Source organism: Lolium rigidum, chromosome 7, assembly GCF_022539505.1.
Source record: "Lolium rigidum isolate FL_2022 chromosome 7, APGP_CSIRO_Lrig_0.1, whole genome shotgun sequence".
Classification (NCBI taxonomy): Eukaryota; Viridiplantae; Streptophyta; class Magnoliopsida; order Poales; family Poaceae; genus Lolium; species Lolium rigidum.
The window spans coordinates 105,524,058-105,543,352 of NC_061514.1; the positions used below are offsets into that span (position 1 = coordinate 105,524,058).

General features: G+C 47.5%; 1 protein-coding gene across 1 annotated transcript; it reads right to left on the minus strand.

Moving 5' to 3' along the window:
- Positions 1-16,648: 16,648 nt before the first annotated feature.
- LOC124671794 (amino acid permease 3-like) lies at positions 16,649-18,677 on the minus strand. Its single transcript, XM_047208121.1, has 4 exons — positions 18,283-18,677; positions 17,952-18,166; positions 17,693-17,850; positions 16,649-17,553 (listed from the first exon to the last, which is right to left on the minus strand). The coding sequence occupies exons 1-4, from the start codon at positions 18,675-18,677 to the stop codon at positions 16,903-16,905; spliced, it is 1,419 nt and encodes a 472-aa protein (XP_047064077.1). The 3' UTR covers positions 16,649-16,902.
- Between the last annotated feature and the right edge of the window lie 618 nt (positions 18,678-19,295).

Below are 19,295 nucleotides of genomic sequence, written 5' to 3' on the forward strand. Positions count from 1 at the left end.
GAGCACACACACAATGGCGCCAGAAAAGTATCGTTACACTGGAACCGAAGTATGAGTGCCTTTTACCTTTCCTCCGCGACAACGGCGCCGGAAAAGTGCTTGATGTCTACGTTCCCCCTCCTTTCCCGTAGACAGGTGTTGGGCCTCCAAGTGCGCAGGTTTGTAGAACAGCGAGCAAGTTTCCCTTAAGTGGATCACCCAAGGTTTATCGAACTCGGGGAGGAAGAGGTCAAAGATATCCCTCTCATGCAACCCCGCAACCACAAAGCAAGAAGTCTCTTGTGTCCCCAACACACCTAATAGGTGCACTAGTTCGGCGAAGAGATAGTGAAATACAGGTGGTATGAATATATATGAGCAGTAGCAACGGTGCCAGAAAATAGCTTGCTGGCGTGTAGTTGATGGTGGTAGTATTGCAGCAGTAGTAACGCAGTAAAACAGTAAACAAGCAGTAGTAACTCAGCAGTATTTATGAACAAGGCCTAGGGATTACACTTTCACTAGTGGACACTCTCAACATTGATCACATAACAGAATAGATAAATGCATACTCTACACTTTTGTTGGATGATGAACACATTGCGTAGGATTACACGAACCCTCAATGCCGGAGTTAACAAGCTCCACAATAATGCTCATATTTAAGTAACCTTAAGTGTAAGATAGATCAAAACGACTAAACCAAGTACTAGCATAGCATGCACACTGTCACCTTCATGCATATGTAGGAGGAATAGATCACATCAATATTATCATAGCAATAGTTAACTTCGCAATCTACAAGAGATCATGATCATAGCATAAACCAAGTACTAACACGGTGCACGCACCGTCACCTTTGCACACATGCGGGAGGAATAAAACTACTTTAATAACACATCACTAGAGTAGCACATAGATAAATTGTGATACAAACACATTGCAATCATCAAGAGATATAAATAAGCACTTCACTACGCTCTTCAACAATGAATAAGTACTTCGTGAAATATAGCCTAAGAGACCCACACGGTGCACACACTCGTCACCTTTACACACGTGGGACAAGGAGTCTCCGGAGATCACATAAGTAAAACCCACTTGACTAGCATAATGACATCTAGATTACAAGCATCATCATATGAATCTCAATCATGTAAGGCAGCTCATGAGATTATTGTATTGAACTACATAGGAGAGAGATGAACCACATAGCTACCGGTACAGCCCCGAGCCTCGATGGAGAACTACTCCCTCCTCATGGGAGCAGCAGCGGTGATGAAGATGGCGGTGGAGATGGCAGCGGTGTCGATGGAGAAGCCTTCCGGGGGCACTTCCCCGCTCCGGCAGGGTGCCGGAACGGAGACTCCTGTCCCCCGGATCTTGGCTTCGCGATGACGGCGGCTCCGGAACTTTTCTCGTATCGTGGCTTCCTCCGTAAGGGTTTTCGATGCGGGGGCTTTATATAGGCGAAGAGGCGGCGCGAGAGGGTCAACGAGGCGACGAGACCATAGGGTGGCGCGGCCGGGGCTCGGGCCGCGCCACCATGTCATCTAGGCCCACCGGGGCCCCCTCCGGCGGCTCTCGGGTGTTCCGGATGCTTCGGGCAAAATAGGAACACGGGCGTTGATTTCGTCCAATTCCGAGAATATTTCGTTACTAGGATTTACGAAACCAAAAACAGCAGAAAACGAGAAGCGGCACTTCGGCATCTTGTTAATAGGTTAGTTCCAGAAAATGCGTAAATACGACATATAATGTGCATAAAACATGTAGGTATCATCAATAAAGTAGCATGGAACATAAGAAATTATCGATACGTTGGAGACGTATCAGGGCTCTGCGGCGGAGCGCGATGCGAGATTTCTGCGGGAGAGAAGGCAAGGAGATAAGATCGTGTAGGGGGGCCCACCCATGACGTGTTGTGCTGGAACGCTAGCACGTGCGTCTGTGATGCTGCTCAACCGACGGCCATGGAACCGGGGGATGCATCGCGCGTTATCCCCCGGGGGCATTGGATCATTTTCCTTTCCAATGTCTACACTGCATTGTAAGAACGGCCGTTATGCGGCACACATTTCCTCCTGTGCTTTATACCAACAACCCCCAATAAGCCTATCTGTAAGTGGCTATCAACCAAAGGTGGGCTTTTCTTTTCTGCCCAGTCAATGAGCAAAGCTGACTCAGGTTGATAGGATCACATGACACACAAGGTTATTTTCGATTGTTAAAACTCCTATGCAAATAAAAAAAGTTTTTGTAGCTGACTTTTAAGATCATGCTGACCATGGGCAACTACGGTGAAATTGGGTTGTTGTGGAATATCAAATGTATGCTTTGCTATAAAGTTAAGACTATCACTTTTTTTCCTACACTTGCTATGGCAAAGTGTAAGTTGGTGTAGTTGAATGTACTGTTGACGTTAGGGAATTACCCGGGGCGGGGGGGGGGGGGGGTTCTCTCATACTATCTGTAGTTAGATGACCATATTTTAAGTAAAGAATAGGCACTTGAAGGCAGTAGGTGTGAGTGCTGATCTAGTACATTTGGAAAACCAAAATTGTGGTGTGTTTTCATCATCCTTTTTCTCATGTGTTTAGTGAGTGTGGTGTTTTAAATTTCACATTGGCGATCTTGATCCGTTGGTATGGAGAACCAAAGTTGACCATAGCTCAACGGTTGTATTGAAATTGACCGACAAGAGCTATGGAATTTTTGATGAAAGTAACGTCGGTGCGTGTTAGCTAGGGCCCTTTTTCTCATTGTTTAGTATAACTAGTTGAATGCCCGTGCGTTGCTACGGATGTGTTACCCTCCAAAACCCCCCGACGGGCTTTGGTTAAGCAACACGAAGAGCCGGGAAGCTCCCAGGGCCGCTTAGTGGATCCCTGGCACCTCGCGTCGTCCCGCAAATCTTCTGGCCAAACGTCCTGGCGGTTGCTAGGGCGTGCCACCTGACCTAGACCCGGTCGGGAAGGTGTTAGTGCTTCGATTGTTCCTGCATGGTAGACACGTGCACATTAAATACGAGCCCTATCGGCTCTCAGGTTTCCCTGTGGATCGGCTCAAGGAGCCGATCGCCCCATGCTTCACGTTGGATTTACAATGGCATAGGGATCCTGCTTGATCAGGACAAAGCTAAAGCGATCCACGACAGTTTGAGGTTTTCACCGTATAACCGGAACATCCTACGTGCGATCGGGCCTAGCAGCTACGAAAGACGGTGCAAACCACCCCTACGAGAGGCCTAAAAACCAACATGACGTCGATTCCCGGAACATCCCTCGCAGGGACGGTGAACAGCATCTAACGCACCACCGGATCCTCCGACCCCAGCGTAAGGCCTAACTATGCAGATATTAAACTAATCCTTGCAGAGCAAGGAGCAACTATAACGGATCGGATCTACTAAGTAACGAAAAAGCAGTATGCTGCCCTCACGTCTGGATAGACGTGAGGGCAGCTAGGTGTCGAGGGACGGCATCACCACGCAGATATGCACGCGAAAGCATCGATGCAAGACCCTAAACACCTAAGGATAAATAGTACTCGCTCGCCATCAACAAGGCTTCAGCGACGAGCAGTACAAGGTTGACGAATAAACTTGTACTCGCCTAGATCGCTAGATGCGATCTAGGCAGCATGGTGCTTACCCGGGAGAAACCCTCGAAGAAAGGGGTGGCGATGCGCCTGATTTGTGTTGGTTTGAACGATGATTGTCCTCCTTTCTCGATAACCCTAGATACATATTTATAGTCCAAGGGACTTTCTAATTGAGGCGTGCACCTAACCGTGCACGGGCCAGACTCTAACTGTTAAATCTAAACACGATACAATCTAATAATCTTACGGATACACGGGCCACTTAGCCCAAACTCTTAGCGCAAGGCCGCTTCAAAGATGCTCCACGTGTAGTCTTCAAAGCCCATCTTCACTTACGGCCCACCTCCTGATTTGGCCAAAATCGGGTGGTAACACATGCCCCCCTGGTTTTGGTAATGATAATATCAAAACCATCTGTTTTTTCCTCGAGGGGTCATGTCGTGGCAGAGCAGAACCGTCGCAGTATTCTTCATCATGACTCTTGTCTTCCCAACTTCTCTGCACGATTGGACGGCTTTGGCACCACATCTTCGAGAACCGTCACGGCATTAAATCTTCACTGTATCCCCTTTATTTATCTGTGCCAAACGTTTCGCCACTTCATCCCCTCGCTCTGTTCTGACCACCAACACCAAAAAACCCTCTTCCATTGCAGCAATGTCTTCGTCTTCCTCTACTTCCTCAGATCTCTCCGTCCGAGCTCCGTCAAAGAATGAGGGTGACCCTCATCCCGGGGCGACCTCCTCCAGCAAGAAGGAAGAACCAGTGAAGACGGAAGAGGCCCCCTCCTCCGCCAGGCACCCGCCGACGAAGCGCTCCCGCATGTGGGCGGACAGCGAGGACGATGATGATGACGAGGAAGGAGAAGAAGAGGAGGAAGATGATTCCTCCTCTTCCGCTGGATATCCGCCGACGAAGCGCTTCCGCAGTTGGGCGGACAGTGAGGATGATGATGATGACGAGGAAGAAGAGGCTTCAGCTGAGGACCTGGGCAGCAGCGACGAAGAAGCCTCCGGAAGCGGTGCTGATGGTGGCTCCGGCGCTGACGATGAGGCCAGCGAAGATTAGCTCTGTAGGATTAGCAATTCCCGAGCAGTCGGCTCTTCTTTTGTTCTTCCTTTCTTGAGAAATCGGCTCTTCCTTGTAAAGATCCTTTCTTATCAATGAAGAAAATTTCTCTACATAACCTTTGCTTTCTTGTCAACTTGGCCGATTTGTCGAATGAAGCCACTGCTCAAAAAGCCGATGGCACAGCGTCGGCCTGCATCCCAAACACGATTCTAGGCGCAATTTGCCTGATTTTTACCCTTTTATTTTTTTTTACCGGCCGATTTCATATAATCGGCCCCCATTTACCCATTTTTTCTTTCTTACTGGCCGATTTGTGTATCGGCCTCCATATCTTTACTGTCCATCATCCCACATACTTGGGAAATATTTCTTCAGATGCTGGCCGTTGACGGCTACCGGGAATTTCACGCCATCCAACATCTCGAGCATGTACGCATTCCCCTTCAGAACTTGGACAACTTTATACGGGCCATGCCAACTCGGAGACCATTTCCCATACTCTTTATCCCTTGTCCCCAATGGCAATACAGCTTCCCATACCAAATCACCAACTTGTAATTCTTTTGGCTTCACCTTCTTATTATATGCCCGAGCTACCTTGGCTTTGTTCTCCTTGATCTTCTCGAGTGACCATAGCCTAAGCTCCGTCGCATCCTCAATCGTCGTCGCTTATCAGGGCTGCATATTCTTCAGCAGTTAGGTCATTCTGAAACGTCACCCGCCTTGATCCTGCCTTGACTTCCCAGGGTAACACAGCTTCCTGTCCATAGACCAGCTGATATGGGGTGGTTTTGATTGCCCCATGACACGACATACGGTAGGCCCACAACGCCTCTGACAACACCTCATGCCATCGCTTGGGGTGCTCGTTAATTTTCCTCTTGATCAGCTTGATCAAGCTCTTGTTGGATGCTTCGGCCTGCCCATTTGCTTGAGCATAATATGGAGATGATCGGATCAACTTGATTCCCATGTCGTCGCAGAACTTTTTCATCTCTTTCGAAACGAAGACCGAACCTCCATCGGTCGTAATAGTTTGGGGATCCCGAACCTATGAATAACATGTTCCAATACGAACTTGATAACATCTTCCGACGCTACTTTCTTCATAGGGACCGCTTCCACCCATTTCGTGAAGTAATCTGTGATGGCCAGAACCCATCTATGGCCCTTGCTCGATGAAGGATGAATCTCTCCGATCATGTCCATACCCCACCCTCGGAATGGCCAAGGCTTGATGATGGGATTCATTGCTGATGCAGGCACCATCTGAATGCTCCCAAACTTCTGACATGCTTGGCAACCCTTGTAATACTGGAAGCAATCTTCAAGCATGGTAGGCCAATAAAATCCGGAGCGCCTAATCAGCCATTTCATCTTATGGGCCGACTGGTGAGTTCCACAAGCACCCTCGTGCACTTCGTGCAAGAGCCGATTGGACTCGGCTGACCCCAGACACTTGAGGAGTAATCCTTCCAGCGTTCTATAAAACATGTCATCGCCTATCAGTACGTACTTCATGGCTCTGTATCTTGTACGCTTAGGTGCCCCCCGAGCCGGATCTTTCAAATAATTGAAGATGTCGGCTCTCCAATCGTCTGGTTCCAGGTATTGCACCTGAAAATCGGCTTCTCCTGCCATGTCCTTGTACCCTGACGCTGTTTGTGCGAGGTCATTGGCTTCAGTATTCTGCAACCTTGGGATCCAATTTAAGCTTATATACCTAAACTGCGCCATTAGCTCACGGCATTGTATCCAGAATGGGAAGAGTGACTCGCTTTCGCACTTGTATTCTTCCGTGAGCTGAGAGATCACTAATTTGGAATCCCCAAAGATCTCGACTGCTTCGGCTCCAGCTTCCAGGAGTAACTTCATTCCTTTGCAGATCGCTTCATACTCGGCCACGTTGTTGGTGCAAGGGTCAGCTAACTTGATAGAGAACGAGTATGTTGCCCCCCGAGGTGACACGAGTAGCACGCCAATGCCGCAACCATCCTCACAAACCGATCCGTCGAAAAACATAGCCCATGCGCGCACCGATAGTGCCGCTACGTCCGTGTTGATTCGTTCGGCAATCAGATCTGCTAGCGCTTGCCCCTTGACCGCCTTTGCCGGTTGATATCGGATCTCAAACTCCGATAGTGCAAACATCCATTTGCCGAGTCGGCCTTTTAATACAGGAGCCGATAACATGTGTTTGACGACGTCCGATTTGCATATAACGATGATATCGGCCGACACAAGGATGTGTTGGATCTTGGCGCAGGTGAAGAATAGACAGAGGCACAACTTCTCAATTTCAGGGTACCTTGTTTCTGCGTCCAACATCCTTCTACTAAGGTAGAAAACCACTTTTTCCAGGCCATTATAAACCTGCACCACCACTGACGCGATGGAGGTGTCAGCCACTGACAAGTAAATATAGAATGGCCTGTCCTGTCGCGGCGGAACTAACACTGGTGGCTTGGTCAGGTATTCCTTAATATCGTCAAAGGCCTGCTGTTGCTCTGCCCCCCAGCGGAACTCTTCATCGGGCTTGATTTTAACAAACCCATAAACGGCTCAATTCGCCTAGACAGGTTGGAGATGAACCTTCTGACGAAATTAATTTTGCCGATGAGACATTGGAGCTCCTTCTTCGTGGTGGGCGGCTTCATCGTTCGAACTGCCTCCTGACTTTTTAGGCCAATCTCAATCACACGCTCGTGGACCAAGAATCCTAGGAACTGACCGGCCGTCACACCGAAGGCGCACTTCTTCGGATTCATTCTCAGTCCGAACTTCCGAGTTCGGTCCAGGACTCGTCGCAAATCCGCTAAGTGTCCGTCCGTCGCAGCATACTTTACCACCACGTCGTCGATGTAAATCTCCACCAACTTGCCAATTAAGTCATGGAATATGTAGTTCATGGCCCTTTGGTATGTCGCGCCGGCGTTCTTCAGTCCAAACGTCATGACCACATATTCAAACAAGCCCACCGAGCCTGGCACTCTGAATGCAGTCTTATGTATATCCTCCGGAGCCATGAAAATCTGGTTGTAGCCAGCATTGCCATCCATGAAACTCAATATTTTATGACCGGCAGCTGCATTAATCAGGGTTTCTGCTACTGGCATCGGATACTCGTCCTTCGGAGTGGCGCTGTTAAGGTTCCGAAAATCTATGGCTACACGCCATCGGCCGTCCTTTTTCTCCACAGGCACCACATTGGAAATCCATTCGGCGTACCTGCATGGCCTGATGAATCCGGCGTCCGGCATCTTCTCGGATTTCTTTCTTGACTTCTTCCAAGACTTCGGCCTTCATCTGTCGTGCTCGCTGCTGGAACGGCCGAAACCCTTTCTTCAGAGGGAGCCGGTGCTCGATGATGCTCCTATCTAACCCAGGCATCTCTGTATAATCCCAGGCAAAACAATCTGGGTACTCTTTTAACAGGGCTATCATCAGGCCCCTCAGGTGTGGGTCTAGCTTCTTGCTGATGAATGTTGGTCGGGGCTTGTCTCCAGGACCAATATCAACCTCTTCTAGCTCGTCCGCTGATGTAAATCCATAACCCAGCTTTCCATCGCCTACCAAGTCAATGTTGAACACGGGTAAAGCGTATGTTGAGGATAATGCTGGCCGATCGCCGAAATCGGCCTCCTTTTCCATTGTAATGCTCGATGAGGATTTACAACTTCTTGGTCTCTTATTATGGGGACGTGGCTCGACAGAGGCATGCTCACCATGTCTTGGATCATAAATCTTTGACGAGATCCTGAACACTGTATTTGTACCAGCCGACGTCTCTGCATCGGCATCAGCAGATGCCTGTGCATCGGCTTTCGCCTATTTTGGGCGCCATACTTTCTTTGGCGGGCGCGCCTTCGTCTCCACTATTTGCTGAATTTTCACGGCCAGATTGGGCCGTGCTCGTCTCAACGTATACAGGTACTGTGCCTCGACTTCTTCCAGGTTTCGCAGCCGTTGCACCCGACGCTTCTGAGAATGGCTGAGTCCATCAGGGCACCACCTTGGTCGGTGATACCTATCTTCTTCTCCATCTGACTCCTCGAAGTCTTCTTCTTGAGAGGACTCAGCTCGTTTGTTACGTGGTGGGAGGGGTCCCAGAGCGCTTGAACACTGAAATTTCACTTGTCCTTTTCCTTTGCTGTTTGCATTCTGGGCAGTTCTCGATTGTCGGCAATCGGCTCATTCCTGAGTCCCAGCAATGTTTGAAGAATGGACAGTCCCAGTGCTTATCCACGTTGTCTTGTTCCCTTGACCTCCCTCTGGCGCGACGTTCGTACCCGTCGTTGTTGCCGTCACGCTGACGATACCTTCTGTTTGCATTAGACCGACGATATCCTCCATCGTCGTCGCCGTAGCGGCGACGTCGGTCGTACTGCTGTTCATATTGGTCGAGGAGATGCACGGAGAGTGGGCGCTGATACCGTGTGCTTCTCACCTCTTCCTCGGTTAGGTACCGTCTGTCATCATCTTGGGGCCGGTCGCATGGAACGGCCTCTTCTTTATCTTTGCCACGAGAGTGGCTACTCTCTGCTTTGTCCGCGCTGTGGCAGTTCACCAGCCTGGCCATGTTGACATTAAAGGAGAACCCTGGCTCCCTTATGGAGTGGCTGAGATCTACCGTGTTGACGCCATGCGACGGACACGTGTTTCCTTTGAGCTTGATGTAGTGAGAACGGTTTGTCTCAAAGGAGCCGATGAGCTCGGCTTCACAGATGGCCTTCAGCCCATCGTATTTCTTCTTGTGATCAGGAGGAAGTTCCTCGTACGTGATCTGTTCTTCCGCCATCTCGGATGCCGATGTTGACGTGGATGTTGCAGAAGATGTCCCACCGGGCGTGCCAGAATGTGTTACCCTCCAAAACCCCCCGACGGGCTTTGGTTAAGCAACACGAAGAGCCGGGAAGCTCCCAGGGCCGCTTAGTGGATCCCTGGCACCTCGCGCCGTCCCGCAAATCTTCTGGCCAAACGTCCTGGCGGTTGCTAGGGCGTGCCACCTGACCTAGACCCGGTCAGGAAGGTGTTAGTGCTTCGATTGTTCCTGCATGGTAGACACGTGCACATTAAATACGAGCCCTATCGGCTCTCAGGTTTCCCTGTAGATCGGCTCAAGGAGCCGATCGCCCCATGCTTCACGTTGGATTTACAATGGCATGGGGATCCTGCTTGATCAGGACAAAGCTAAAGCGATCCACGACAGTTTGGGGTTTTCACCGCATAACCGGAACATCCTACGTGCGATCGGGCCTAGCAGCTACGAAAGACGGTGCAAACCACCCCTACGAGAGGCCTAAAAACCAACATGACGTCGATTCCCGGAACATCCCTCGCAGGGACGGTGAACAGCATCTAACGCACCACCGGATCCTCCGACCCCAGCCGTAAGGCCTAACTATGCAGATATTAAACTAATCCTTGCGGAGCAAGGAGCAACTATAACGGATCGGATCTACTAAGTAACGAAAAGCAGGTATGCTGCCCTCACGTCTGGATAGACGTGAGGGCAGCTAGGTGTCGAGGGACGGCATCGCCACGCAGATATGCACGCGAAAGCATCGATGCAAGACCCTAAACACCTAAGGATAAATAGTACTGCTCGCCATCAACAAGGCTTCAGCACGAGCAGTACAAGGTTGACGAATAAACTTGTACTGCCTAGATCGCTAGATGCGATCTAGGCAGCATGGTGCTTACCCGGGAGAAACCCTCGAAGAAAGGGGTGGCGATGCGCCTGATTTGTGTTGGTTTGAACGATGATTGTCCTCATTTCTCGATAACCCTAGATACATATTTATAGTCCAAGGGACTTTCTAATTGAGGCGTGCACCTAACCGTGCACGGGCCAGACTCTAACTGTTAAATCTAAACACGATACAATCTAATAATCTTACAGATACACGGGCCACTTAGCCCAAACTCTTAGCGCAAGGCCGCTTCAAAGATGCTCCACGTGTAGTCTTCAAAGCCCATCTTCACTTACGGCCCACCTCCTGATTTGGCCAAAATCGGGTGGTAACAGGATGCTACTATATCTTTCACTCAACTCTAGAGATATTGCAGCAATGGTGCTTTCAACTGGCACCCCAAAGTTTTGAACTTTTGAAACATCTCAATTTCTAAAATGATTTCACAAGTTTAAGAGGCCATAAATGGTCTATTTTTCTCTCATGTCCTTTTTTAAAGCAAAGCATGAGAGCCGAGAGTTCAACTCACAAGAAATCTCCTACCTAGAGGTTACACTAACACATAGCAGAAAAATCACATATCATAACTTTTTTGTATGAGCTTCACGGAGGATAACTTTTATTAGATTAAATAACGGTTACAAAGTTCACAAATACAAACAAAAGGAAAATATAAAGATAATCAAGCCAAAGCATCACTTGCAGAAGCCAGCAACGTGATATGATACAAATATGTAGAACAGAGATGGATACATCCAATACAAGTTCCCTGGGGTATAAATGTAATTATTTTCTGCTTAAGAGATCATTATATAACTACTATGCAATGATGCGCTCTGCATGAACAAGACAGGTGCATGGCCACATCCGAGGTTACAATTGTCAAATAGATAAACTATATTTATATCTGCATAGAGACAGTGTTTTTCTTTCTACGAAGCAATATATTAGTTGATCAACAACAACGATGTCATACTGGATATAGGGGTTCAAAAGGGTTGTCACCTATAAGAACAAGGGAAACTCCAGTAAAGAACTCGAAGCTTGTTTAGCAGCTAAATAAATTTGGCGCATGCCATACAAAAGCCAGAACGAAACTCACATCGCTCATGGATTTCATTGAGGGTCAAGACCACTGCCCAGTTCTTCTCATAGGACGACCCGGGAGGGCTAGTCGCTAGACGGTACCCATCACGTTAATATTCTAGATGGATAGTTTCAACATTTAAAAGTCAGCAAAAAAGCATACATCCCTGTAAGCGAAAGCTTCCACTGTCAATACATCTTCACTATTCGAGCCTCCAACAAGAAACTCTCCCTGCATTTCTTCCAACAAATTGTTGATCTTAACCCGCATATTGACATATCAAACATATTCGAGATACTGGACCCAACCTCCCAAATCCATAGTCAAACCACTATTGTAGACAATTCCTATGTGTATACAATCTTTCCAGCTATCCCCATAAACTTTTAACCAGTGGAGAGAAAATCGGGATCCTTATGGGTGGCATGGATGTCATGGATAAATATGTCTGAAAATAAAGAATAAATCCCAAGATAATGCGCTAATAAATAAGGGCAATGTAACGGAACTGCGTTGATGGTCAAATGATTACGAACTTGATTTGCTGCTCCATTATTCATGAGGATTGAAGAAAAAAATATAAGATTAGCCACAGTGAGGCATCACTGAAATTGGCATGGAACAAAAATCATATATATAGTCAATGATAAGAACTTATGGTGTAATCAAAGTGTTTGCCTTGATCGCGATACTTATGCACTTTTGAGCTATGTCGTGCCAAACTATGTTTTTCTACTCCTTATGGAAGCATATGAAACACCTTCATTTTGTATCTCTCTGCCGCTCTGATCACCGATGCTTGCCCCAACCTCCTTCATCATTGGTACTCTCCTTTGAGCCCATCACTCAGTCAGAGATATAAACATGTTATAGTCAAATATGCACGTGCAGAACGACTTGTAAAAGTATGACCGTACAAGCACGCGTGAAAGATAAAAAGAAGAATTGCGTACACATCTTTCTGTACCATAAAAAAAATTGTACTTACACATCCAACATTTAAATATAATTGTGCAAAATTTGCATGTGGACATAGTACTACATACCTTCATATGATTATGTTTTTCACAAGTAGACGAATGATAAATGGGTGTTTTGAAATCCTAAGACATATGAAGTTGTATAATTTCAAGATCGCAGATTGTAGAAGATGACAAAAAAATTAAGACAATTTATTAAATTAAGAGCCATTCTAAACTGTACTTACCAGGAGTATACAGTCACACTATACACTACAAGATGCAACCAAGCCTTAGTGCCAAATTGCGCTCGTTAAGGTGGTGGAACTTTGCATCAAACAAGTAGATACTGACTGCATACTTGAAATTCCTAACTGTTGTTAGTACACAGACAAAATAAGATCATTACAAACCTGAATCTGAGCAATTGTAAAAATGAATTAACACAGAAAATATTAGTGAGGAATGAAAAACTTGCTAGCACCACAAGCATTATCATCTATAAATATACATATGCTATAGATCACTCTGAGCGACTATGAAGTTCAGAAGCGGTAAGCATCAGATGGTCCTTCCACCTACCCTGCTTCCATGGTAGACACGAGTAGGGGCAAAATACAAATACGAGTATTGGGGGGGGGGGAAGAGCAAACAAAATCTTCTAAGTTGTCACAAAAAGTAATTCTTCCAGAGCTTGGTAAAAAGCTGGGGTGGCGGCGGCCCCCCATGACTTGAACTAAGCTACGCCAGTGGACACTGAGTGCGGTAGCATTATGCAATCAGATGGCTCAAAATGTGCCGCACTACCCTGCCATAGTTTAAGTTTGCTACGTGTTTTCTCCAAAAGATAAAACTCACAAGAATACACAATGAACACCATCAAGTTGGTAATATTAGATGAGCGATTTTGTCTTGCAAACGGCCTATGTAGTTTCCTCCAAACTTCAATGGTGAGTCGGAAGCAAGGTCAAATAATCCAAACATCACAAGCAATGTCTATAAGTATAGTGACATATTTTAAACTGATGCTTGGATTTCTTTGCCGGCCTGGAAGATGATAGATTTTAGACAATGCAGATATATCAGGAACGGGAAAATATTGCAACAACAATACTTTTGGCAAGACAAGAATGATAAAAGATGGTCATCACATCGCATCTCCCAGATTATTCTTTCGAAAATAAATAACCCTCCCTACTTAAGTAAAGGAAAAAAAAACTGTAAATGCTACAACAGCAATTTCGTGAAACATACCATCCTGGTAAGATCTCTTGATTCTTAAATGCCATACATTAGGCCCTTTGCAAATAATAACATTCTGTAGTCTGTAATGTTAAAATCCAACAAATAATTTTGGAGAACATGAAAATAGGTTGGGTGGCTTCATTCACCACACATTAGGCCCTTTGCCACAGAATTAACGCATACAAAAGAGGATGTGTACTAAGAGTTGGTAAAAAAAGACTTCCGCAGATAGTGCAGCTTCACTAAAGCCTTCACCACTAAGTGAAATTCCTGATATCCATGGACGAAAGCATCCATATCATTTGTCCAACCACTGAATTGTACAACAAAAGCTGCATTGCAACATGATCTCATTTTTATAAATTATCTATTTCATATTTGATACAAAATCAAACACAAATAAATTGTGAGTAATCACAACACCAGGCTGGAGGATGATGGAATACCAAAATCGTACAACTGTGAGGTCCATGGGCATGGAAAACAACTAATGCAAGCTCGTGTAGTACCCCTGCAAGCTTCTGCACAGATCAGAAATTAAATTTCAGTTTGACATAAATCAAGAATTCAGATCACAAATGATTAATCAGGAGATAGTTACCTGCCCTGCCACATCAGTTGCACAAAATCTCCTTCAAAAATTCAAATTAAAATATTAGTGATGATAAACTATGGCAGTGGGAAAGGATACGCCTGGTTCTCCTTACAAACTGTAATCAGCTCCGTGATGTCAATGAAGAACTTCATCGTCATCCCGACGAGGCATGGTGTGCTTCGCCAGTAGCAGACCGCCAAGGCTTGAGACGTGCGGCGCCGAAGGGGAGCCTGTAGAGATCGTTCAGCCAGGAAGGGAGCTGCTATTGGAGCGGCAGCAGCAAAAAGCGAGAACAGAAGTAATACATTGGCGCTGCATGATGGCACGGACGAGAGGACCCGTGACCGTCAGGGACGAGGAACGAGAGGGCGGTTCTTGGAGGGATCCCTTCTTGGGGTCAAACGAGGCAGGCGCGGCGAGTTCACAGTCGGAGAGGGCTTGTGATCATAGATTCTGCTTGGCTCGAAGAAGGCGACAGGGATAGGGCGAATCGGTAAAAAAAAAATCTTGATTGATGCTACATGGATATATTTCCTTGTGGATCGACGTGATTGCTCTGGATGATTGACGTTGTATGGGTTTTAATTGATGTTGGATGGTTCTATTTCCTTAACAATCGTGATTTGCAATAAGTGTGTTTCCTTTCGTGTGTGTTTCCTTTTGTGTGTGATTGACGCTCGACGTGATTTGATGGGCGATTTTGTTATGATGGACGGCTGAGATCTTCTGAATATTTGATGTCAAAGTGCAAACCATCCCCAACTCCAATTTAATAGTAAAGATCTGCATAAGAGCCACGAAAGACGGAAATTCACAATGGAGCCGAGAGCACATGCTGCCGCCTAAAAGAAATCCATCCAAATGTCAAAAACAATATGAACAATTTAACACGTGTACATGTTCGTACTATATGTTCTCTGATAATTCTTTCTAATGACACTTCTTGTGATATATAAGAAAACTGGTGCTCAAAAAATCGCTTGTTACAACACGATTTTGTAGGCACAAATTATTTATTTCCTTCATATAACTTTCGTATGACTATTTCCTTAGTTGGACAAGAGACAAATAGAAAAGAAAAAGTTGTCTTCCGTTACCTAATGGATGATATCTTAGAAATATAAGAGAAGACCATTTTATGCGGCGCACAATATGTCTTCCCTTAGCAAATTATTTTTTAATATAATTAATTAATTCTCATTAATTGCTAAGGATGACGTAAGATATGATGCATTTTATAACTTATATTTATTGCTTTCTCTAGATAACGTGAAGGGCTAAGATAAGGCATGCCTTCTATACCATTGTACATGGTCTTAGGGATACCGGGTTGCTCAACCCAATCGACTAGGAAATGTCATATCATGAGTCTAAAGGTGACATATAATTCTGTTCCCAAACGATTCGTATGTGCGAAGACATTACTCCATGAATATATAAGAATCTCGAGGCCCAACAAAAGACCAGGGCATGAAAAATAGACATAGGTCAAACTAGACTGCCGTGTGCCATAATCTCGAAGCCTCGACAACTTGTAGATCACTCAAGGTCAAAATTACATACACAATAGTAGGACTGTTATCCGAGGATGCCCAAAATGCTAAATCTCTCAACATGGCAAATGCACAAATTGTTCACATGTGGGATACCCCATACATAGGAATCTCAAAACCGCCTAAGATTAACATTTCTCTATTCCAAATAGTATTTTGGGTTTACATTTTTAACATAGGAATCATATTCTCTAAAACTCCTAAGTTTATCTTTTAATTTAATATAATTGTGGAAGCATCGTAGGGATACAAAGATCAATCTTAGACGTCCATTCCTTTTTCCAAACGACGCCATGGAATATTTTCCTATAGGAATTGAACCCTTTACCACTCGTATCTTGTTTCTTTATTTGCCAATGAAACTAATGTCTTCGTATCACTACCAACATTTCTTCTCACAAATTAGCGCCAAAATCCAGTCGGTGTCGATGGGCTCCGGTACTAGCGATGGCGTGGCCGCCCGTGATGGCAAGAGGAGGCCGGGCACGTCCCGGAACGACAGTGGAGGATTTTCAGTGGGCTCGAGTGTGTTTAACCTGAAAAGATGACCTATCTCTATATGCATTTGTTGTCATGCGCTGGATAATCTGCCACTCGGTCCACTCAGTTTCCGTTTGTCTGGAAAGGCACTGAAACCCAACACATGTAGGCAGAAGAACACTGTCACTGGAAAGCGAGCACATGTAAATCCCAAGGGGATGTCAAATGTTTGGCTTTAAGGGGAAGAAACCCAAAGCGCTGTGATTTTACTAGAAGTGATTGTGTGTACGACACCAAATTGCGAGCGCGGAGACTCGAACCTGGGCGGGCGGGGATGCATCAGCCCATCCCAACCACCGGGCTATGCCTCGGTTCACAATCCCAAGGGGATGTCACCCCACAACCACAAGGCAACGGCTATTCTATTACAAGCCGCTCTTGTGTGTGTGTGCAGTTCAATAGCTGATCACCACCGGACGAAAGCTTCTTCAGACCATACAAGATGCAATCGACGTTGCATCTGATCACAAAGTAGTACTACTGTAAAAGAGGTTTTCAGCTTGCTGTCTTTGATTCAGTAAACGAAGCAAGCACTACACTGTCGGAAGAAATTCATTCGGTCAGCATGCAGTCAGCACTACCGGCTGAACGGGTTGTGGTGCCTGAACTCGGCGACGACGTCGGCGACGGATCCCGCGGCGGCCGCGACGGACACGATGAGGCACACGACGCTGAGCGCCTGGAGGAAGAGCCACTTGGTGCTGCCCCGCGGCAGCCGGTGCTGCGCCATGTACATCTCGATGGGGAAGTAGACGGTGAGCGGCCAGAAGGAGATGGCGCCGATGAGCCCCACCACGGAGCCGAAGAATGGCATGGACATGGACACGGCGGTGGTGACGCACACGTAGGCCGTGCGCCAGGTGAGGCGGAGCGGGCAGACGGCGACGCGGAGGCGCGTGGGCCAGAGCGTGACCTCCTTGGTGGCCACGAAGGCGCTGTCGGGCCAGGCCGCGGCGGCGCGGAGCTCGACGTAGGCGAAGATGGGCTGGGTGATGACCTGGTAGGTGCCGACGAGGTGGACGGCGACGCAGGCGTTGGCCACGTCCAGCAGCCAGAAGGGCTCGTAGAAGCCGAAGCCCGTGAGGAGGTTGTCCTTGACGCCGTCGCCGAAGGCCGCGTACCCGACGCAGCCGCAGAGGAGGTAGATCACCGTCGTCGCCGCCACGCTCACCGCCGTCGCCTTCTTCATCACCTTCGCCTCTGACGGCGACGCCGCCTTCAGGGTGTCCTGTAATAACATACATACAGACCATCAAACACAACACAGGTACTGATTTCCTCGTACGGCACGGCAGTAAGCAAATTAACAAAGACGAGCTGATCGATTAATTAAACAGATCGATCGAGATGTCTGGATAAGGACTTGCCTGGATCTCGAGTAGGACGATAGAGAAGCCGTAGGCGAAAGCCATGTTCCCGAACGCCTGAAGACCGCGCCAGAGTTTCTGCATCGACGTGACACTGGTGCCGGCGGCGCTGATGCCGACGGCGACGCCGGTGATGGTGCCCTGGATTCCTCCGTTGGCTGCAATTTTATTGATGCAATTTATTAACGTTATTCTACAAATGTATACGCGTCTAGATTGATGCACAGTATCCATTCGACGCGGGCGGGCACGTACGTACCTATAATCTGCGCGACGCCGAGGCCGATTCCGATGGAGGAGTAGGTGAAGGACATGATGGTGGCGAGTGTGGAGAGCCAGGACATGCTGTCCAGGCCGGGGATCTGCGAGAAGGCGATCTCCATGATGCCGTAGATGGCAATGTACGGGGCGATGGGGCTGCCGCACTCGCTCTTGTGCCCTTCCTCGTGGAAGCAGCCCGCCCTCTTGATCGCGCTAGCGACACGAAACGGTGCAAAAATGGTAAGGATTTATTCGCAGAAACATCCAAAAGGTAGGAGGTCGTGGTGGAGTGCGATTTAGGACGTAGTAAGTGTAGAGTGAAGGCGTACCGCATGCTGGCGGCGGCGGCGATGGTGATGCCGATGCCGATGCCGAAGAGGTTGGCGAACTGGATGGCGCCGCAGAGCTTCACCTTGGACCCGCCGAGGGTGGAGCGGACGGCGGCCATGTAGGTGCGGTTGCGCGGGCCGGACACGGGGTCGCCGGAGCGGTAGCAGTCGGCGAGCAGCGTGGAGGTGTAGTAGATGACGGCGGCGAAGAGCGTCATGACGGCGGGGCCGCCCACCCAGCCCAGCTGCGCCACGCCCCACGCCAGGGACAGCACGCCGGACCCCAGCACCGTGGTGATGATGTGCGCGCTCGCCGTCCACGCCGTGCCCGTGCGCCGCGGCCGGCCGTCGTCGTCGATGTCGTCGCCGTCGAGCCGCTGCTTCGGCAGGTCCATGGCGTGGGACATGGCGGCCGGAGCGAGGGAGATTTCGTGCGCTTTGGGACCAGGAGATTGTTGGAAGGTATAGAGCAGGATCGGTACGAGAAGAAATGGTGTCTGTTTTATATAGAAGATGGCAGGATTGGAGATTTAGAGAGAATTGATGCTGGTAGTCATTTACCACTTACTATATAGACCACCGAACCGTGGTTGCATGCAGAATCGATACTGCCGCAATTAATTACTGCCTGCAAAACAACAAGTAGGCCTAGTTGTCACCAAACCTGACAAGCTGCATTGCAATGTGTGTGTGGACGAAGCAATGGAAAACGAAACATGTTTCCACAGACAGTCAATGCTTTTTTTTTCTTGACCTGACAGACAGTCAATGCTGGGTGATAAAGGGAATCACCTACCAAATAATTGCTTTCCTTTTCTCTCTTCAATGAGACTCGGTTTTCTGGGACGTTGGATCTACATCCAACGGTTGCCATTTGAGTTTATCCAACGGCATGTTTCATGCATATATTTTCCTTCGTAAAAAAAGATACTCCCTCCCTCCATAAAAACATGTCTCAAATTTGTCAAAATTTAGATGTATGTAGACCCAATTTAATATATATAGATACATCT

Coding starts and splice junctions, on each gene's coding strand:
- LOC124671794 (XM_047208121.1), bottom strand. CDS start 18,677: ATGGACCTGCCGAAGCAGCGGCTCGACGGCGACGACATCGACGACGAC. Junction 18,167..18,282: donor GCCGCCGCCGCCAGCATGCG/GTACGCCTTCAC, acceptor TCGTGTCGCTAG/CGCGATCAAGAGGGCGGGCT. Junction 17,851..17,951: donor CGGCGTCGCGCAGATTATAG/GTACGTACGTGC, acceptor ATAAAATTGCAG/CCAACGGAGGAATCCAGGGC.